Below are 20,496 nucleotides of genomic sequence, written 5' to 3'. Positions count from 1 at the left end.
TAAACAGTCATACTTGAGGCATAAATCTTCTTTCCAAAGGAAAACCAACAATATGCAATAATGAACAACTCTCCTTTTATTAGTCTCTCGATGAACTATTCAAATGACCTTCATAAATCTTCTTTCCAAAATGCAAATAATATGCAGATAGCCAAACAACCTTTCAGATAGTTCATTCCTAAACCTGAAGCAGCAACCCTTTTGTACTTCCAATATACCGGATTTATAACTTTCAGTGTGTTCTCTGCATTGGAGAAACCAGATGCAGATTGAGTGACCATATTGTAGAACACCACATTTCAATTGGCAAAGGTTCCAGGTGTCTGTCACTTTAATTATGCCTCTCATTCTCACTCTAATCTTTTGCCTCATGCCCCTTTCTCTGTTCCTGTGAAGCCCAACATTATCTTGAGAAGTATCTCTCGATTAGGTCTTGGGATTTAACATTAAATTCAACAATTTCAGAAAACCAATTTGTATTAGGATTGATGAGTTTGATGAAAGATCATCAGTGATTGTGTTAAGTCAGTATTTTCTCTTTCCAGATACTAGGTGGCTCCTGAACATTTCAATCAGGTCCTTTTGTTTCAGATTTCTGGTTTACGTAGTTTCTTTTTCTTCTTCTCAGTACTCATTCATCTCTCCCTATTTATTTCACCTGATGAACCAGCTGTGCCTAACAAGGCTTCACCACATTCTGCCAGCACCATCAGGTTTTGTGTCTTTCAGTCTCTCTTGCCTCCACCCTCTCATAAATATTTCCTTTGTTCTCCACTTCCTCCTCCTTTTCAATTTGAAATATGTTCTGTTTCTCATTTTTTTCCATTTCTGATGGAAAGTCATTGACCTGAAATATTAACTTTCTCTACCCACTCTATAGAGTTGCCTGGCGCAAGTATTTTCAATGTATTCTGTTTGAAATCAATTTTGTGATAATTGTTTGGACTGTGTCAAAGATATAACAGGCCATGTCCCTCTGGTCATTAATGCACAAACCAACCAGCACATTCCAAAGAGAAAAAAATGCTATAACTTGCTGGATGTTACAAACAAAAACTGAGGGTGAAATGCAGTTATAATGTTTTTCATGTAGCAGCTGCATTTGAACCTAAATTGCACATTAAACTTGACCGAATGTAATTCACATGTGTGACCTCTTAATGAAGTAAGAATTGTAAATGACCAACAGTTGTAAATATCCCTTAAGTGAACATTTCCAGGATGTTCACTTTTCTGTTTATGAATTGTTGAATACTTTTCTTAAATGTTATTTTTAAGCAAAGTTTTTGTTTTGTTTCCTCTCTATTCGTCCTTTATTTTCCGTAACTAATTTGACATTGAATTTTCCCATTCTAATTTGTGTTCCTCAATCCTTTCTATATTTATTTCTCAATTCTTTATCTGCTTATTGCCTAGGAGTTCAGCGTGTCTTGTTCAAGCCGCGTTTTCCCCACTTCCTCTTTCAGAGTGTTAAAATCAAGCCAATTAAATGTTTGACTTTGGTATGGCAGGAATTTACATACTTGATACTTTTGAATATTATGAAATTGTTTAGCCCAATATGATTAAGTGACACAAATTCATTCTTTTAAAACAGTATCTACAGAATTCCTAATTATTGTAATAAAGTCCTATTTCTGACTTTTTAAGGACATGTAAACAGTTTACTGCTCTGGTGTTATAAGGGTGATAGTGCTAGTAATCCCCAGCCTTGGTCTAACAACTTGGAGTCATGGGTTGATAACTGCACCATAGTAACCGAGCGATTTGTTTTATAAATGTATTTAATTGATTCAATTAGAAGCTAATATTAATTATCATGAATTTAGCCGATTTTTATTAAAAATACGATTCCATACTGTTTATTGAACAAATTCAGCCATCCTTACCCCTTTTACAATATGGTTAATCATTAAATGCCCAGAGAAGTATCTGTCTCATGCAAGTTGCTGTGTACATACATCTATTGATGCTTCTGGACACATCTTCAGTGATGTTCCTGGAATCATCGGGTCTTTCGGGTCTTTCAACATCATACAACCTCCTCCAGGTGACCCAGCCGGGGCTGATCAGACCCCAGCTTGTGTCCAGATGGCTAGCTACTTATGACTCCATGGCTCCCCTCTTTTGAGCCACAGCCATCTTGAGGCCCTCTCTGCTGCATCAGTGGTGCTGCGGATGGCTCTCCCTCGATGCCCAAAATGCTGAAGGCCCTAACTAAAGAATGGGCTACGAATCCCCTACAACCAACCTCCACTGGGAAACACCTCGCTCTCCATTCAGCCTGCTGACAGTTGCTGAACCATGCTGACCAAAATTAGTAATTTAAGAAGGTAGGTCACTACTGTCTCACGGGAAATCGGGGTTGGGTAATAAATGCTAGCATTGCTAACGATAGCCATATCACACTAATTAGATACAGAAATGGATAAACTCTTCATGTTTTGAATCCAAGAAAAAATAATGTTATTTTTGTTCTTTTGCTCTAGAGTATTACACATATGGCCTCTGCATATTTTATGGAGTAGGCTTTCAACATGTGTGCAGCTTGCACATCGTTTGGATCACTTGCAGACGATTGCAAGTACTACAAAAGCACAAAATCACGCTGAGTTTATGAGGTATAGTAGTTTTGCCATGATTTTTCAACTAGAAATAACCTTAAAAGAAAAAATAATAGTCAATAGATTTATTTTAATAAGTTCAAAATAAATTTATTATCAATGTACATGTATGTCACCATATACAACCCTGAGATTAATTTTTTGTGGGCATACATATTAAATACAAGAAACATGATAGATTCAATGAAAGACTGCATCCAATAGGACAGACAAACAACCAATGTGCAAAGGATAACTAATTGTGCAAAGGCAAAACTGGAAAAAAAAGTAATAATAATAATATTAAATAAATCAGCCATGAGTATTGAGAATATGCATTGAAAAGTCCTTGAAAGTGAGTCTATATGTTGAGGATTAAGAGAATGGGTAAAGAAGTGGCAAATGGAATAGAGTGTCAGGATATGTTGGTCGTGCACTTTAGTAGAAGGAATAAAAGCATAAACTATTTTCTAAATGGGGAGAAAACTTAAAAATCCAAAGTGCAAAAGGACTTGGGAGTACTTGTGCAGGATTCCCTAAAGGTACATTTGCAGGTTCAGTTGGTGATGAGGAAGGCAAGTGCAATGTTAGCATTCATTTCGAGCGGACTAGAATATAAAAGCAGTGATGTAATGCTGAGGCCTCACTTGGAGTATTGTGAACAGGTTTGGGCCCCTTATTTAAGAAAGGATGTGCTGACATTGGAGAGGGTTCAGAGGAGGCTCATGAAAATGATTCTGGGAATGAAAGGCTTATCGTATGAGGAGCAATTGATGGCTCTGGCCTTTACTCATTGGAATTTAGAAGAATGATGGAAGAATCTTGTTGAAACCTTTCAAGTGTTGAAAGACCTATACAGAGTGGATGTGGAGAGGATTTCCTTTGGTGGGGAAGTCTAAGACCAAAGTGAACAGCCCCAGAATAGAAGGACATTGCTTAAGAATGGAGATGAGGAGGAATTTCTTCAGCCAGATGCTCATGAATCTGTGGAATTGCCACAGGCAGCTGTGGAGGCCAGGTTATTGGTTGTATTTGAGGTGAAAGTTGATAGGTTCTTGATTAGTCAGGGCGTGAAAGGTTAAAGAGAGAAGGCAGGAGAATAAGTTGAGAGGGAAATGGATCAGCCATGATGAAATGGCAGAGAAGACTCAATGGGACAAATTACCTAATTCTGCTCCTGTGTCTTATGGTCTCATCAAATACTGTAATTAAATTGGCCAAAACTGAGGAGAAGCTCATTCTTTTTTGTTCCTTGACCAGCCTCCCACTTGTGAGTCAATGTCCAGGCTTAAAAGTTTGTTTTTATCAGTTAGAAGATCTGCTAATATCTAATTTCTACATAAATAGATGACAATTTGCACACTTATATTTAAAAATATTGAATAGGAAATAAGTCATATTGGGTTTTATTTTCTGCTGTTACTTGATTGAATTTTAAGTTAGAAATATAATTGTTTTACTATGTGGAACATTCCATATCTAGAAATGCTGTAGGGATATTTACTGTGCTCTTGCATTTCCACAACCAGCCTGTTTGCTATAGTTGCAGCTATACTGAATTGAATTACTGGAATTAACTGACCTGTGGTTATCCCATTTGAAAAGTTAAAGAAATGTATTACTTGAAATAAGTGTTTGTAAATGGAATGTCAGCTTGCACCATTAAATTGTAATCTTAGTTGAAGTTGGAGTACATTGAAAATTGTTGCCCATATTGGCAGGAGCCGAGGCAGAAATTGGCACTCCTTCACATCAGTTGGGAGAATTTGGGGATGAAAATTAACCTACAATGTCTTGTAATAAATCTATAGCATTACACTGATTGCTGCCTTTATCTGAACGTAGTTGGAGCTACATTTTGGAATTTGAATGCCGGAACACATGTTTTTAATACAAACAACAGAGAATGAATTACCATCTCTGTGACTTAAGAGCATGAAAAAGGTTAGATGAAAATAAACTTTACTGAGTGATTAAATAAAGTTGTGGTACCTACTAGATTCAGGAGCATGAGGAGTCACAGGAAAAGCATATTGAGAAATATTCTGTCTGACTGGGAAGTGGTAACCCAGTGATGGCAAACTTAATTACTTATTATTTGCCAGATTGTTCTGGTAAAATCCTGTAGTCAGGATTTGAAACTACAATGTCAATTTGCAGATGATGTCAGTTTGGGAAATAGCAAATATTGAGAAAAACCGATAAAATAAAAACACTCTTTAACAAACCCGTATTTGCCAAATTAAGATCAATGTGGATTATTGTGAAGTAGAGTGTTTTGGTGTGAGGATAAGGAAGACACCTTAAGAAATAGGGCTCGAAATGGGGTAGAGGAACAAAGGTAGCTAGTGACAAATACATAAATAAAGTATAAGTAACACACGTTATGCAAACAAAACAGGTTCAATTTATGAGAATAAAATTTGAAGACAATTACATTTGTACCTATACCTAGCCATATTTGGACTGCTGTGCTGAATTGTATTCTCTGTTTTAGAAAAGGCACTTATAGGCACTATAAAAAGTGAAAAATAACAATAATGTAAGCAAAACCAGGAGAATACAACTATTGGGAAAGCCTCAGCAGTATATGTTAAAATAAAATTATAATGGATTTGATAGGGTAACTACAATTTTAGTGAAACTAACTAGGATACACATATTTTATTCCTATTCATTCCTTAAGGATTAGCCACTCATTAATATCTTTAGATGGTGATTGGTAAGCTATTGAGCTTTGGGGATGTTACATTAAAACCTGATGGTCTTATTTTCATCATGGTTTATTTTCAAAATTCAAGTTTGTTTAATGTCATTTCCAGTTCACAAGTGTAAAGGAGAATGAAATAATTGTTACTCCAGATCCAATGCAGCACAGGAAAAAAAAAACACAATAAGAAAAGGATCGCGATAATAAAAATAGGTTAGCTTGACTCTATTACAGCTCAGTGCGTCAATGTTTGGAGTTCAATCTCAGTGTCCTTTGTAAGGAGTTTATACGACCTTCCTGTGTAAAGCATGTGTTTTCACAGTCTAAAGACATACTGATTAGTAGGTTAATCGGTCATTTAAACTGTCCACGATTAGGCTAGGGTTTGGATTGAATCAGGAGTTGCTGGGTGGCGCAACTTGGAGGGCCAGAAGGACCTATGTTGTACTGTATCTCTTAAAATGTTTAAATACAATGAATATAAATACATGAGATGGTTTATATACATTGATTGTATGTCCATAAAGTGATGCTAGGCACAGGATTGTCTGTACATAAGGTGACTGACAGGAAATGATAAAGTAGTGGTGGTTGGAGATGTGGTGAGATAGGTGTTGATCAGCCTTACTACTTGGGAAAATAATTTTTTGAGTTTGGTGGTCCTGACATCAATGCTACATGGCCTTCTTCCCGATGGAACTGGGATCCTTCATGATGTTATTGACTTTGCCAGCACTTTTCTATATATATGTCCTTGGAAGGCTGGTGCTAGTGATGTGTTTCCTGATAATGTATGGTGTGTTCTGGGACAATGAAAGGTGTGCAAGATGTGCACTCCCAAGAAATAGAAACTGCTCGCAGCTTCCACTGCTGTGCCACAGAAGTACAGAGGATGTGAGTGGTGAGAGTTTTTCTGAAGTTGAGAACCCTTTCCTTTGTCTTGTTGACATTGAGGAAGAGGTTATTTGCCTGGCACCAGGACTTGAACTGTTCCACCTCTCTGTAGGCAATCTCATCATTGTTAGTGATGAGCCCCACTACTGTCATGTCATCTGCAAACTCGACGATACAATTACTCGGATGTTTGCCTGTGCAGTCGTATGAGCAAAGTGTACAACGATGGGCTTAGCATGCAGCCCTGGGAGGGAACCTGTGTTGAAGATGATGGGTTCGGTGGAGCAGTCGTGTATCCTGACTATCTAAGGTCCATTAGTTAGGAAGTCCAACACCTAGCTCCATTTAGATAATAATCTGCCTTCCTGTTCTTACCACCAAAGTGGATAACTTCACATTTATCCACATTAAACTGCATCTGCCATGCATCTGCCCACTCACCCAGCCTGTCCAAGTCACCCTGCATTCTCATAACATCCTCCTCACATTTCACACTGCCACCCAGCTTTGTGTCATCGGCAAATTTGCTAATGTTACTTTTAATTCCCTCATCTACATTATTAATATATATTGTAAACAGCTGCGGTCCAACTGAGCACCTGAAAGGGAAATCATGAGCGTAAGGGGGTTTTGTCTTTTATGTTACTGCGTAGGCTAATTAAAATGGCTTCTTTGTTATGTTATACTTGGGAATGCTTCTTTGTTACGTTAAACGCTGAGAAAGTTCTTGCGCTAGCAGCTTGTTTTGGGTTAGACTGTGATAAGAAGATGTTACGAACCAATTGGGATGGTTGTTATGTTTTTGGTGTATCTGAAGATATTGTATGCGCTGGATTTTGGGGCAGAAGGCGGGAGAGAGAGACAGAGGATGGTGCTGTGAGTCCGCTAACGGGGTCGGGCCTCGAGTGGGGCGCTCGGCGAGGAGAGGAGATGGAGACGGACTCGTGGGGAGTGTCTGGTCGACAACCATTGTTGGTCCCAGGCGGCTGGTCGAGGTGGTCCAAGGGGTTGCAGGGTGAAGAAGAAGGGTCCTGAGCTCCAATTGTTTGTGCACGAAGAGATTGAACTTTGATAAGTGTGGCGCCTTTTATTTTCCTTTTATATTTTACTCTCTATTAATTATATAGTTCCAGTAATATCTATAAACTGTAAATCATTTAATCATATCTGGTGTATTGCCTGTTATTTGGGCGGGGTGGGGTACATCACATAGCATCCACACAAACTATTACACAGTTTGGCGGGTCCGAGGGCTGTTTCCCTAGACGACAGCGAGCCGAGCAATTCCAAATATTCTGAAACCTCTGTAAGGGAAAAATAAATTTTACCTCATCTCTACCTTAAATTGATATCCGCTTATTTTTCAACAAAAGGAAGCACATCCACGCTGCCAAGATCCCTCAGGATCTTGTGTTTCAATAAAGGCCCTCCTCAATGCTTTATACTCTTGTGAATAGAAACATTAGTCAGTCTAACCGTTCTTTATTAGGCAGCATTCTCATTTCAGCTATCAGTCCAGTAAAAATTCTGAGTTGCTTAAGCTTCTTAAATAAAACCATTATCTCAAGCGTAGTCTCACTGTACTATACTGCAACACACTATGACTGAAGTATAATTTCTCTGATTTTGTATTTAGTTCCCCTAGCACTAAACAACAAAATTCTTTTACTTTTCCAATTTACTTGCTGTAATTTATTTACTTACTAGCCTTTTGCAAACTATAAACTTGGATTGCTCTGTATCTCAGAGCTCTGCCATCTCTCCATTTAGAACTTTTTAAACTTTTCTTTCAAGATGGAAAATATGACATAATGCACCATTTGCCCAGTCTTTGGCCTCTTACCTAACTTACTGTACTTGTACCCTTTTTGTAGCCTTATTATGTCTTTTTAACAATAGTTTTCATACTATCTTTGTATCATCAGCAAATTTAGAAAACAGTAACTTTATGTAAATGGTTGGTAAAAACACCAAATTTAAAAGTATTGGAGCACCAGTCCGATCATTGTGACAGCCATAAACAGACCCTCCTAAGCTTACTCTGTTTCTTGTCCATCAGCCAAACCTCTGAACCACACCTCTTCCGCCATGAATTTTAATTTTCTGTACTGTTTTGATGTAGCACCTTTTCAAATGTACAACGCTAAACTGTAGAGAGTGGCCAATTTCATTTTAACTTTGTGTTAATAAACTGCTTTACTGTGAGATGGTTTATCAAACCCTCAAAAACATTAGTAGGGTTCCTGGGCATCTGTTTCAGAAGGTCTGAACTCTTTTGCATCAACTTATGAGTCATCTTGTTCTCAAAAATCATTTGTCAATGTTTTTTTGGCTTTATAAAAGAAAGTTTGCAAACTTATGAGTAAACATCAATTTCTTTTTTTTTAAACTTCCAGAAAAGCCAACCTCTTTGTTTCATTTCTAATTGACGTGGGCCTTGGAATGTTGCTGATCTCATGGCTTTATCAGCAGAATCATATCGGCCATTTAGCAGATGCTCTCGTTCCAGCTGCTGCTGTAAGATATATCCTTTAAGGGTATGAAAATTGTGATCTGTTGAGAGAATTCTTACACCACTTTTATTCTTGTGTTGGGTTGGGAGAGGAAGACAGAGAAACACAAAAAATTGTTATAACATTTGATATCACTTGCATTTTGTCATTGAGCCAATTCATATTTTGTAATAATTATATTAGCATCATCCTGTCATTTGAGTTCAATTGATTTTTAGTTGGAGTATTTCTGGCTTGCTATTTCATAATGGAATATAGAAATACTTGATGTCATTTGTCCATTGACGTTACCAAATTTGACTTCATAACCAAAGCATAGAATCATAGTGCAGAACCAAAAAGGGCCATTCAGCAGACTGAGTCTATACCAGTTATTCTCAAGAATATTCTGGCTGTTTCTCTATTTTCTCACAATTTTTTCTCTTTCCAAGTACATACTTATCTAATTCCATTGTGAAGCATGCCATTGAAGCAGCTATATGTTGTGTTTAATTAATTTTAAAATGTACTTTTTCACCTTGCCTTCAGTTCTTTTATCAATATCTTTTTATACCCTATAGTTTTTGACTCTTTAGCATTGGAAATAGTTGTCTGCATCTATTCTATTTAAGCCTTAATGATTTGATATAAGCCTTTTAATCACCCTTGTCCTCTTCTCAGTTCCAAGAATATCTTCAGTTCTTTATTCAAAGTCATTTTCCCTCAACTCTGAAATCATTCAAATGAAGCTGTACTGATTCTCCAGTCTTCCCGTCCTTCCTGAATGATGATGCCCTGATTTGGCTATAATACCTCAAATGCAGCCAAATTAGTGTTTCATATTAGTTTACCATAACTTCTTGAAGTTTGTATTTTATCTCTCTATATAGCCCAAGAACCCATGTGCTTTATTAATTGCTTCCGTAACATCTCCAACCACTTTCAAGAAATTGTGTGCTTTAAAGAGTCCAATTGACTTGTAGTTTTGTTCCATATTCTTTCTAACAAACTGTTGCTTCACACCAAAATCCATCTAGTTTCAGTTGTCATATCTGCCATTCCACCGGCCTGACTTTGTCCTTTTGAATTTTATTATCTTCCTTTGTATTCATTTCCATGTTCTGTGCCATCTGTAATTTTTGACCATTTTCCTATTGCCCCAAGTCTAAGCATTAATGTATATCAAAAATAGCAGTAATTTTTATACTGAACTGTGGAGAAAATGGTCCCTTTAACACAATGAGCAACCTTTCACTAGCACTGTGTTCCATCCGTTGAGTAATCTGTGATGCCAGTGCCCCTTTATCCCATAAGTTTCTGTTTCAGTTCTGCCAGTTTTATTAAACACCTTTTGAAAGTCCATCTACAGTACAGTAACTACTGTCAGATTCGGATTAAGATTCATTTATCACATGTACATCAAAACTTACAGTGAAATGCATCATTTGTGTTAACCAGTAACACAATCTAAGGAAGTGCTGAGGGCAGTCCAGAAGTGTCACCACACATTCCGGCACCAACATAACATGTTGTTATCCATCCTTTCTATTATCTCATTAATAAAACATTTGTTGTGAGTTGCCTTTGGCTGCTTTGCTTTCAAAGATACTCAGATAACATTTGACAATGAAGGTTAAACTGGGAAAGAGATCATACGTGTAAGGGAATGCATTTATATGGGCAAAATAACAGGAATTTGTGAAGGATTTTAAAACTGTGATTAATCTGCTAAACGTATTTAAACTACATTATATGAGTGGTGTGAACTATGTTATTTATGTTGACATGTAAAGCAGTTAGTGGACTATGATACATAATAAGCAGCCATAAACCACACTCAGTGGCAGACTTCGCTGCTATGCTTACAGCAAAAACATTGAAAATAAGTTCATTGTTCTTGTTATAAAATAAATTATCTGTAATGTGAAATCTAGAATTTATGAATACCTTCAATGCTTAAAATCCATAATGATGTGATATTTTGTGACAACAGCATATTGCCAAAGAGTTAGAGAAATTGTTGGAGTGGCTGATGGGAGCTCCTGCTGGCTTGAAGATGAACAAAGCGCTAGATGAAGTACTAGGACATTTCTTTCTTTATCATATTCATCTATGGATAAGTAAGTCACCTTTTTCTGTCAACACTTCTGAAGTGATATGCCTGGAAAGGGTCTGGAATGGATTAACAAGAATAATCACAGGGAACATTTGTAAGTAGGCTCTGGGTCTGTTCTCTAGACTTTAGAAGAATGGGGAAGGGTGGGGTGGGGGGGGGAAGAGTCTCAATGAAACCTACCAAAAATTGAAAGCCTGGATGGAGTGGACATGGACAGAGTATTTACAGTAGTACGAGAATCGAAAACCAGAGTAGGGATGAGGGGAATTTCTTTAGCTAGAGGGTGGTGAGTCTATGGAATTCATAGTTATAGATGGTGGTAGAAGTCAAGTCATTGGCTATACTTAAAGCAGAGATAGATCGACTCTTTATTAGTAAGGGTGTCAATATTTACAGAGACAAGGCAGGAGAATGGGGTTGAGAGGGAAAAAATTAATCAACCATGATTGAATGGTGGAGTAGATTCAATGGGCAAAATACCCTAATTCTGCTTCTATACTTATGGCCTCATTCTGCTTCTGTTGTATGGCCTTGTATGCACTGAGTTATCCAGAAACAGGTCTGTGAATAAAATGTTAGTTGACAATCCAACTGTTTAATTATTCTTAACAGACATTGTATTGAAGGTTAAAATGACTTTTGAGTAGCCTCGGGTCAAGAGAGGTAACGTCAAGAAGACAAGGGGCCAACCATTTCTTTTTTTGGTGAGGTAATCATCATCATCATTATGTGCCGTGTCATTTGACGTGGTTGAACATGGTTCTTGACCATGATTGTTTTTGGCAAATTTTTCTGCAGAAGTGTTGTGCCATTGCTGCCTTCTGGGCAGTGCCTTTACAATACGGATAACCCCAGCCATTGTCAATACTCTTCAGAAATTGTCTGCCTGATATCAGTGGTTGCAAAACCAGGACCCGTGATATGCACCAGCTGCTCATACAACCATCCACCACCAGCTCCAATGGCTTCATGTGACCCTGATCCAACAGATGCTACACCTTGCCCAAAGGTGACCTGCAGGCTAGCAGAGGGAAGGAATGCCTTACACCTCCTTTGGTAGGGATGTACCTCCACCATGCCACCCCTTGGTGAGGTAAAGGGGGAGTAAATAATGTGTTTATGGCTGTCCAAAGCAATTTTTTTCAGCAAGGTTGTGATAAATGACAACTTTACTTGTTGAAAAGGGGAAAATCAAACCAGTAACCAGTATGTACAACAAACAGAGAACATTTTGGTAAAGGTGCGGTCTTGTTCAGTATTCCAGAGTTTCTTTGATCCTGATACCAATTCAGTGCATATTTACTCCATAGGTTATATCCATCTGATGTCTCCATTTATTGAAATGATCCTGTGGTACGTTGGACTATCAGCATGTCTTGGCTTGACTGTGGCCTTGTCCATTGTTTCTGACATTATTGCTCTCCTGACATTTCATATCTACTGTTTTTATGTATATGGGGCCAGGTAAGATATCAATCTTTTCCGAAAGCTTAGAACAGATTAATAGCTAGAAACACACAATTGAAAATGAAAGATCAGAAAATTTGGATTGAGTAAACAAAAATATTCATTATGTTCAGGGATGGTAAAAAAAAATTGTTTACAAACCCAGGTAGACAGCAGGCATTGTTTTGTGCACAAGAAGCAATAGCATTCCAAGTTTTCATTTTACCAAATAAACAGGCCAATCATATCTCATAAATGTCCCAAAGCATTCCATGTGGACATGATTGACTGTAATGTCATCTTCATCACAGGAAGGTTTGATTTGCTGTCATCACCACTATCTAGGGAAAGGCACTAGATGTGATCACGCCTATTCTACCCATGGTGGTTGAGAAAACAATTCTACAAGAACTGTCTTAAAATTACTTGAATTTCCAGTTTCTGATCGTGTTCATGGCAATATACACTTTGTTGTGATTCAGGTGTAAACTGATCTCAAAAGGCTAATTTAATGCTTGGGATCTTTTTGACCTTTTACAGTGTTGTGTTCTTATATCAGCATCTTTCAATGGTGTGTTCAGAAACATTAACTCCATAACTCAACATTTGGTGGTTCAGTGGGGGTTTAATATTTAATTTATGAATGATTTGTCACTTCACTACATATCAATAACTGGGTTTAGCATTAGTTTGGCATTTCCTTTATCTAAAAGTATTCATAAACATTCCTTTAAATAATTTAATGTTTTTGAATAAAATCACAAATGCAATTCCAATTATTTCTACGGGAAATTTAAAAGTAGTAAGTACTGCTATAATACAGTTTTGTATTCATAATTTATGTTTAATTTGAATAATGCTCTGGCCAAAGATGACTTTAACCTTTCTGGCCTGAATTTTAAAGTAACAATTCTTGTGTAACTAGTTATTGTATCACTGGGTGGCGCTAAAGGTCTTCATTTCTTTCTTTCTTTCTTTCTCTCTCTCTCTCTCTCTCTCTCTCTCTCTCTCTCTCTCTCTCTCTCTCTCTCTCTCTCTCTCTCTCTCTCTCTCTCTTCTCCTCCCTCTCTCCTCCCCCCCCCCCTATGGTTGGAGTGCATTTTTCTTCAAAATTAATGTGTTTTACTAAGAAACTATTCAACCTATACTTGAGATGATTCCTTATCTGGTCTCTCATTTTTAGCATTAGTTCAGAATATTGTTCCTGATTGGTTCTTCAGTCATAAATCTTTAATTATCTTTAATCTGTACATGAGCCAACAGGGATTCCTTGATGTTACAATTTGTTAAATACAAAACTATTTCATTGAAAAACATAATTATTTGCTAAGAGATTAGAATATTCATTGTTACATCTACTAATGCCATTTGTTTAAAACATTAGTGAGAGGAAGATGTCCATGTAACTCCATTGGCAAGCATGATTAGTAAATTTGCTGATGATAGAGAAAAAAAAGATGGTGTCATAGACGATGAAGATGTTTATCAAAAATTACATCAGGATCTTGATCAGCTGGATAACTGGGCAAGGAATGGAAAATGGGGTTGAGTTTAGATAAATTCAAGGTGTTGCACTTTGAGAAGTCAAATCAGGGTTGGACTTTTACAATGAACAGTAGGGCCATGGGAGTGTTTATAGAACAAAGGGACCTAGGAATACAAGTACATAGATTCCTGAAAGTGGTTGTTATTAGTAGACAGGAAGATGAAGAGGGCTTTTGACACACTGGCCTTCAGTCAGGCAATTGATTATAGAAGTTGGGATATTATGTTGCAGTTATACTGTGCTTCTCAACTCTGCTTCCCATTCCCATTCAGATATGTCCATACATGGCCTCCTCTACTGCCATGATGAAGCTAAACTCAGGTTGGAGGTCATATACTGTCTAGGTAGTCTCCAGCCCCTTGGTATGAACACAGAATTCTCCAATTTTTGGTAATTCCCTCCCCCTCCCTTCCTCTATCCCTATTTCACTCTGCCCCCTCCCCCAGCTGCCTATCACCTCCCTCATGGTTCTGCCTCCTTCTACTACCCATTGTTTTCCTGCCTATCACCTCCCTGCTTCCCCTCCCCCACCCCTTTGTCTTTCAAATTACTGGTTTTTCAACTGAACCTACCAGCCTTCTCCTTCCAACCCTCCCCCACCTTCTTTATAGGACTTCTGCCCCTTCCCTCTTCAGTCCTGATGAAGGGTTCCAGCCCGAAACGTCGACTCATCGTTTCCACGGATGCTGCCCGACCTGCTGAGTTCCTCCAGCGTGTTGTGAGGGCTTTCTCTCATGTTGGTTTCTTCACTCTGTTTCCTTAGTTGACAGCTATGTCCTTCAAGGCTTAGCCAGCTTGGTCAATGATGGTGTGACCTAACCCTTCCTGCTGACAGATATTGATGTTCTCCATCTAAAATACATTATCTGTTCTTGTTACTGTACCTATGGCTAAATTTTGCTCAGTATGGAGAAGCATTAATTCAGCAGCTTAGGGAGGATGGTAGATGGTATTTGGGAGAAGATGGTGAACATATTTTGCTGTTATTACTATACTTCATGGGGTCTGGAATCTATGTTGAGGACTCCCAGGGCAGCATCTACATCTTGTACAGAATGCCTGCTTACCTTCTGGCAGAATAGGATATTCCCTTAGATTCTGATTGAGCAGTCTGGCATTCTATCTGTAGGGATGATCCTCAGCTTATGACCTGATCTGGATCTAATCACTGAGTGGTCTCAGATATATCAGCCACTTTAGATAGATAATATGCAGGATTACTTATGATGAGAGGTACTTTGACATTGATCTAACCACTGAATTCAGACAATGTTCCAACTGATTTTATTCCTGTTCTCAGTAATGCTATAACAAAATGCTTTGCCTGGCCAATTCGGGGGCTGTTTAAAGTAAACCATATTTCTCTGGGTCCCAATTCACATTTAGACCAAATCAGCTGTGGTGGTAGATCTGTTTCTCTGAAGGAGATTAGTGAACCAGATGCCTTTTTCAAACAATCCAGTGGTTTATGTTTTAAATTTCTTTTTTTTGTAAACAAAACTAAATTTAAATTTCACAGCTGTCATGTTGGGATTGGAACTTCATTCCCTAGATTGCCAATTCAGAACTCTGGATTACTAATCAAACCACTGCACTAGAGTTAACAAAAGTTACCATAGAAGTTGTAGGATACTTGGTAAGCCAGCTTTTCTGTATCCCTTTTGTACATTTTTGTAATGAATGCCTCCTTAAATAAATACTGTTTGTAGTATACTTGTTTATCTTGTATCCGTTTTAAACCACATAACCATCCACTGGAGTATTTTAAACTTAGTTTTTTTTTGTTAATCGTAAAATGCCACTTCTTGCTGAGCTGCAGTTGTAGAAGTGTCAGCAGTCCTTCAACTGGCTTAACCATTTAGTTCTGAAATAAAACCATAAATATTAACATGCTAAATCAATCGTAACATGCATCTCAGTTAAGCTTTATACAGCTTTCCCTTCCCCAAAATACAAACGTGCACTTTTCACAGAAAACTGTGGAAAGCTTTCACTTAGGTTGTTATTGGGGAGAAGGAACTATCCTGTGCAACTGAGTCTTTTTAAACTGATAGCTTGTCTTAACACGGCTTGTTAACAGACCTGACTGAGAATACTTAACAATCATTGTGGAGGAATGCTTGTTTTCAAAGTTCTGTGCAGTAAGTTTTTCAAACACATTTTTGGGATGATGTCAATATAAACACAATTAAGTAGCAAATTATTTTATATTTAAACTGCTTACCGCTAAAGTTTAAGGGAGATGCATTATAAAAAGGAAAATTATTTTTTCTCATAATGATTTAAATATTAAATTATTATTGTTAAAGAAATTCATCAGTGAATACTTGAAATCTTTGTTTTAAGCAGGCTCCCTTCATAGTTTTAAAATTGTCATTGGTTTCCAGACTCTTTACTAGAATTAGCCCTGCATCCTTAGCAAGAGATACAGACCTGAATTTCTGTGCCATCTGCTTTCCAGTAACTGCTGTGCAGTATCCACTTGTAAACTGATCAGGTGCTACAAGTTTGATTTTTATCCCCACTTAACCTCCCCACACTCTTGCCATTGTTTTCCTGCACCACACAAATTCAGGGTCCTAAATACATGATTAATGTACACTTAGGTGATGTATGGAAGTCACCGGCTCCTTGAGAAATCTTATGATTGAAATATTTGAAAAGCAGTAAACTGATACTATAAATCTGAAAAAAAAATCACAAAATTCCAGAAATATCAGAAGATCAAAGCTGCATTTTTGGAGGGAAATTAATCAGCCTGATATACGAATATATACACAAATGCTGCTGGGTATATTTATTTCCAGCATTTCTGTTTTTTTAAACTGAAATATTATTGTTTTTGAAAGTAGAGAAAATAAAATTGAGTTACTGCAGGAAAAATACCTTCTTTACAAAATCTTAGAAGCAGTTCACAATTATAGTTCAAAATCCATCACCATCACTAGAGCTGCTGAGTTTGAAATTGTGAATTATTTGCCATGATATGTTAATGAATTTGTTTTATTTTTTCTTTTTTAAACCTTCAGTACAGATACACATGAGATAAATATGCAGGCACTAATAATGTGAGTTGTTATAAACTGGCATACATGATCCAGAATCCTGGGCTAATTATCCTGTTTCAATTCTTGCCACAGCAAATGAAGAATTTGTTTTTGAAATTAATTAGTCACCTAACTGCATCTTATTCACTAATGTCCTACTGAGGAAATCATTCTTAATCTAAGCTTGCTTGTATATGATTATAACAATGTGGTTGACTATTATGCCAAGGCTAGGTTGAGGTTTTTGTCAAGTGTCCATTTCTTTCTTTATTAGCCGGTAGTTAGAGCAGCGAGAATGGATCTCTGGTCAGTGGTGTGCTTCTCTTGTAGATTCTTAGAGTTGGGAGACCACCAGTGTCCCTGATTGCTATATCTGTGAGAAGTACTTCTGGGTGAGTTCCCTCCAGACTATGTTAGGGAGCTGGAACTGGAGGTGGATGACCTACAGTTCATTTGGAAGAATGAGGAGTTGATACTTGGGAGCTACTGGGAGGCAGTCACACCCAAGTTGCAGGTGACAGGTAGCTGCGTGATTGTCAAGAGAGGAAAGGAGAATAGACAAGCAGTAAAGAGTACTCCTGTAGCCATTCCCCTCAATATTAAGTTCACCACATGGGTACTGTTGGAGGAATGACCTACTAAGGGAAAGCCACGGCGGCCAGGTCTCTAGCACTGAGTTTGGCTCTGTGGCTCAGAAGGGAAAGAGGGAGAAGAGGAGAGAAGTTGTGATAGGGGATTCAGTAGTTAGGGGAACAAAACAGGAGATTCTGCAGATCTGTTGAAGACTCCTATATGGTATATTGCCTCCCAGATGCCAGGGTTGGGAATGTCTCAGAGTCAGAATCAGTTTAATATCACCGGCACATGTCGTGAAATTTATTGTTTTGCAGCAGCATTACTTTGCAAGATTGGGTCCACAACATTCTTAGAGGAGAGAGTTAGCAGCCAAAAGTCAGAGTACCAAGGGAGGAAAGGAGATAAAGTCCTGAAGGGCAATTATAGGGAGCTAGGCAAGAAGCTAAAAAGCAGAAAATGCCATGTGCCAGTGAGTGTAAGAATAGTATAATATGGCAGATGAATGTATGGCTGAAGAATTAGTGCAGGGGTTCGGGGATCTCTTCTGGGGAAGTTAATGACCTGAACTTAGAACTCAAGGGATACCAATATTCTTGCAGGCAGGTTGGCTAGAGCTGTTGGCTAGGGGTTTAAACGAGGTTGGCAACAGTGATATGCCATAGGATGGAGCAGTTGGTGTAAGAGTAGATGCAACTTGTAGCAAAAAAATATAGATAGGTGGGTTTGTAAGTTTGCAAGTGATACAAAGATTGGTGGTGTTTTAGATAGCATAGAAGAGTTCCAAGGGATACAGCAGGATATAGATCAGTTGTAGATATGGGCAGGGAAATAGAAGCATTCTAGAAGCTCTTGGATAAGCACATATATATGCAGGAGATGAAAGGATATGGACATTGTGTATGCAGAAGGGATTAGTTTAGTTGGGCATTTGATTCCCAATCCTCATGATCTTGACTACCAACCAGACCCAATGAAGCATCTCAGCCCGAAATATTGACAGCTCATTTCTTTCCAGAGATGCTGCTTGAATTGCTGAAGTTCATCCAGCATTTTGTGTGCGATGCTCATGATTTCCAGCATCTGCAGAATCTCGTGTCCCATATTACCAATTTAATTGGTTTGGCACGACAATGTGGGCAGAAGGGTCTGTTCCTCTGCTGGACTGTTCTACGTGCTAAAATGTTCAACCCAATTCAGACATGTTTGTGAGGATATTGCAGCTGCAGCGTTTGTAGCTTGTACAGTACAACCTTATGTAATTCTGACTACAAATTAATGAAAACATCAGCTATTATGCACCACTGAATATTATTAATTTTGTTTCCAGTATTTACATTTCTTGTGAATACTGTTACAGCATTTCTTTATCCTGATCTGGAAGGCTTATACTGGAGAGCAAAAGGCCATTATTATTTGTACAAAGTTCAATCAATGTGTACCAATTGGAATTTTTATTTCCCAAACAAAGGTACTTTTCAGTCACAGTTTCCAGGAGAAAGATATGATTCTTGCAAGCAATTATTGCATACTATAAAGAAGCATTGTTTGACAAATTTTGTGGTGTTATAAACTGTGTGCATGTTGAATATTGAAATGCTTCCTGTTACTTTATATTCTGTTTGCTCAAGTTCTCATAAAGTATGAAATTGCAACGGGTGCAGACATTGAGGATGTGCAAATGTTGTACTGAATAGCTTACTAAAATGAAATTTTATCCAACTTTTTTTATATGTGTGCCTGACACTTGACAGTTTGTAAAACAGATGGGAATCCATTTAAAGCTAATATTGCAATCAGAAGATGGGTGTTTTCTAGTGCTTTAAAGCACTTAGCTTTGGGGGATTCTTCCGAACAGTAAAACTTTTAAAATGGTGTTTGTTTTTTTTTTCATTCCTTTTTTTCCATCTTTCAAGTTATGTTATCTGACATTCTTTGGTCAATGAGGGAATTGAACTGGAAGGAATAATCAAACATGAAAAGCTGATAGATTTAGGAACTAAAATGCCACAATCATAGGCATTAATCATTTTTTAATCATTGCTGTTTCATTTTCTAAAAGTGAGAAATGGACTTGGAACTTAATCCAGTTTTTGATATATTGTAGTGTACAATAAGTATGAATATTTTCTCCTACTGTGTAGCTTTAGGCAAAACCAGAAAGAATACATTTGTTCACTTAAGTTTCTCCTTTTGGTTGATATTATTCCCCTTAAAAGTTGGCCCCATGTATTTTCAATTGACAGCTTTAACTTTTTGTTTAAGAGGAATGAAGGTTATAGCATATTGATCTTACACCCTGCAAGACTGCAAATGGTTGAATTGGTAAAGCCAGAAACAACCTGCTGCTTACTGATCTACGAGTAAATGTGCTAACTCTTTAAAAGCCATAGTAATTATTCTTCACAAAATAAAATGTGTTGGAACCAATCTAAACTTCACTGTGATATCAGTTAAATTGTGATTGTATTACCTAACCAGTTGTCTGAGATGTGCAATCCATTTTAATAGTCATGCTTTATTTACATCAAAAGACTTGTATCTGAACTATCAATCTCCGGTGGCTTGCTGATGTAGCTAAATCAAAAAACGGTGGTAAAAGAGTTAAAGGAGTATTTGGTACAGTCAAAAGAAACTAAATGGATTAGTAAAAAAAATTGTATGCTAGGAACGTCATTCATGCTTCACGGTGTTCCAAAAATTAGCTGCATGACTTGCAGTCTGAGACTCTGACTACATTGGTCAATTGTAGGAGTATAGATCATTTCAGAGGATCTGTCCTGGGTTCAGCACCTAACTGGCATTACAAAAAAGGCATGGCAGCACCTCTACTTTCTTAGAAGTTTGTGGAGATTCACATGTCATCTAAAACTTTGACAAACTTCTATAGATATGTGGTGGAGAGTATGTTGACTGGTTGCATCACAGCCTGGATTGGTGACACAATGAATAGAAAAGACTACAGGAAGTAGTACAGTAGATACAGCACAGTCTGTTACAGGTAAAGTCCTCCCCACCACTGAGCATGTCTACAAGGAGTACTGTTGCAGAAAAGCAGCATCCATCTTC

General features: G+C 37.7%; 1 protein-coding gene across 3 annotated transcripts in view; it reads left to right on the top strand.

Annotated features, from left to right (window-relative positions):
* The window catches only part of pigq (phosphatidylinositol glycan anchor biosynthesis, class Q), a 56,097-nt gene that overhangs the window by 22,284 nt on the left and 13,317 nt on the right, over positions 1-20,496 (top strand). For 2 of the 3 annotated variants that reach the window (XM_072268605.1, XM_072268604.1), the window contains exons 3-6: positions 2,490-2,621; positions 8,604-8,724; positions 10,693-10,909; positions 12,126-12,279. In XM_072268605.1, coding sequence (XP_072124706.1) covers positions 2,490-2,621; positions 8,604-8,724; positions 10,693-10,909; positions 12,126-12,279 — 624 coding nt within the window. The remainder of the gene's footprint in view (positions 1-2,489; positions 2,622-8,603; positions 8,725-10,692; positions 10,910-12,125; positions 12,280-20,496) is intronic. The other variant, XM_072268606.1, reaches the window with a different exon arrangement.

This window comes from Mobula birostris, chromosome 9 (assembly GCF_030028105.1).
Source record: "Mobula birostris isolate sMobBir1 chromosome 9, sMobBir1.hap1, whole genome shotgun sequence".
NCBI classification, from domain to species: domain Eukaryota; kingdom Metazoa; phylum Chordata; class Chondrichthyes; order Myliobatiformes; family Myliobatidae; genus Mobula; species Mobula birostris.
This window is presented reverse-complemented; position numbering and strand designations above follow the sequence as displayed.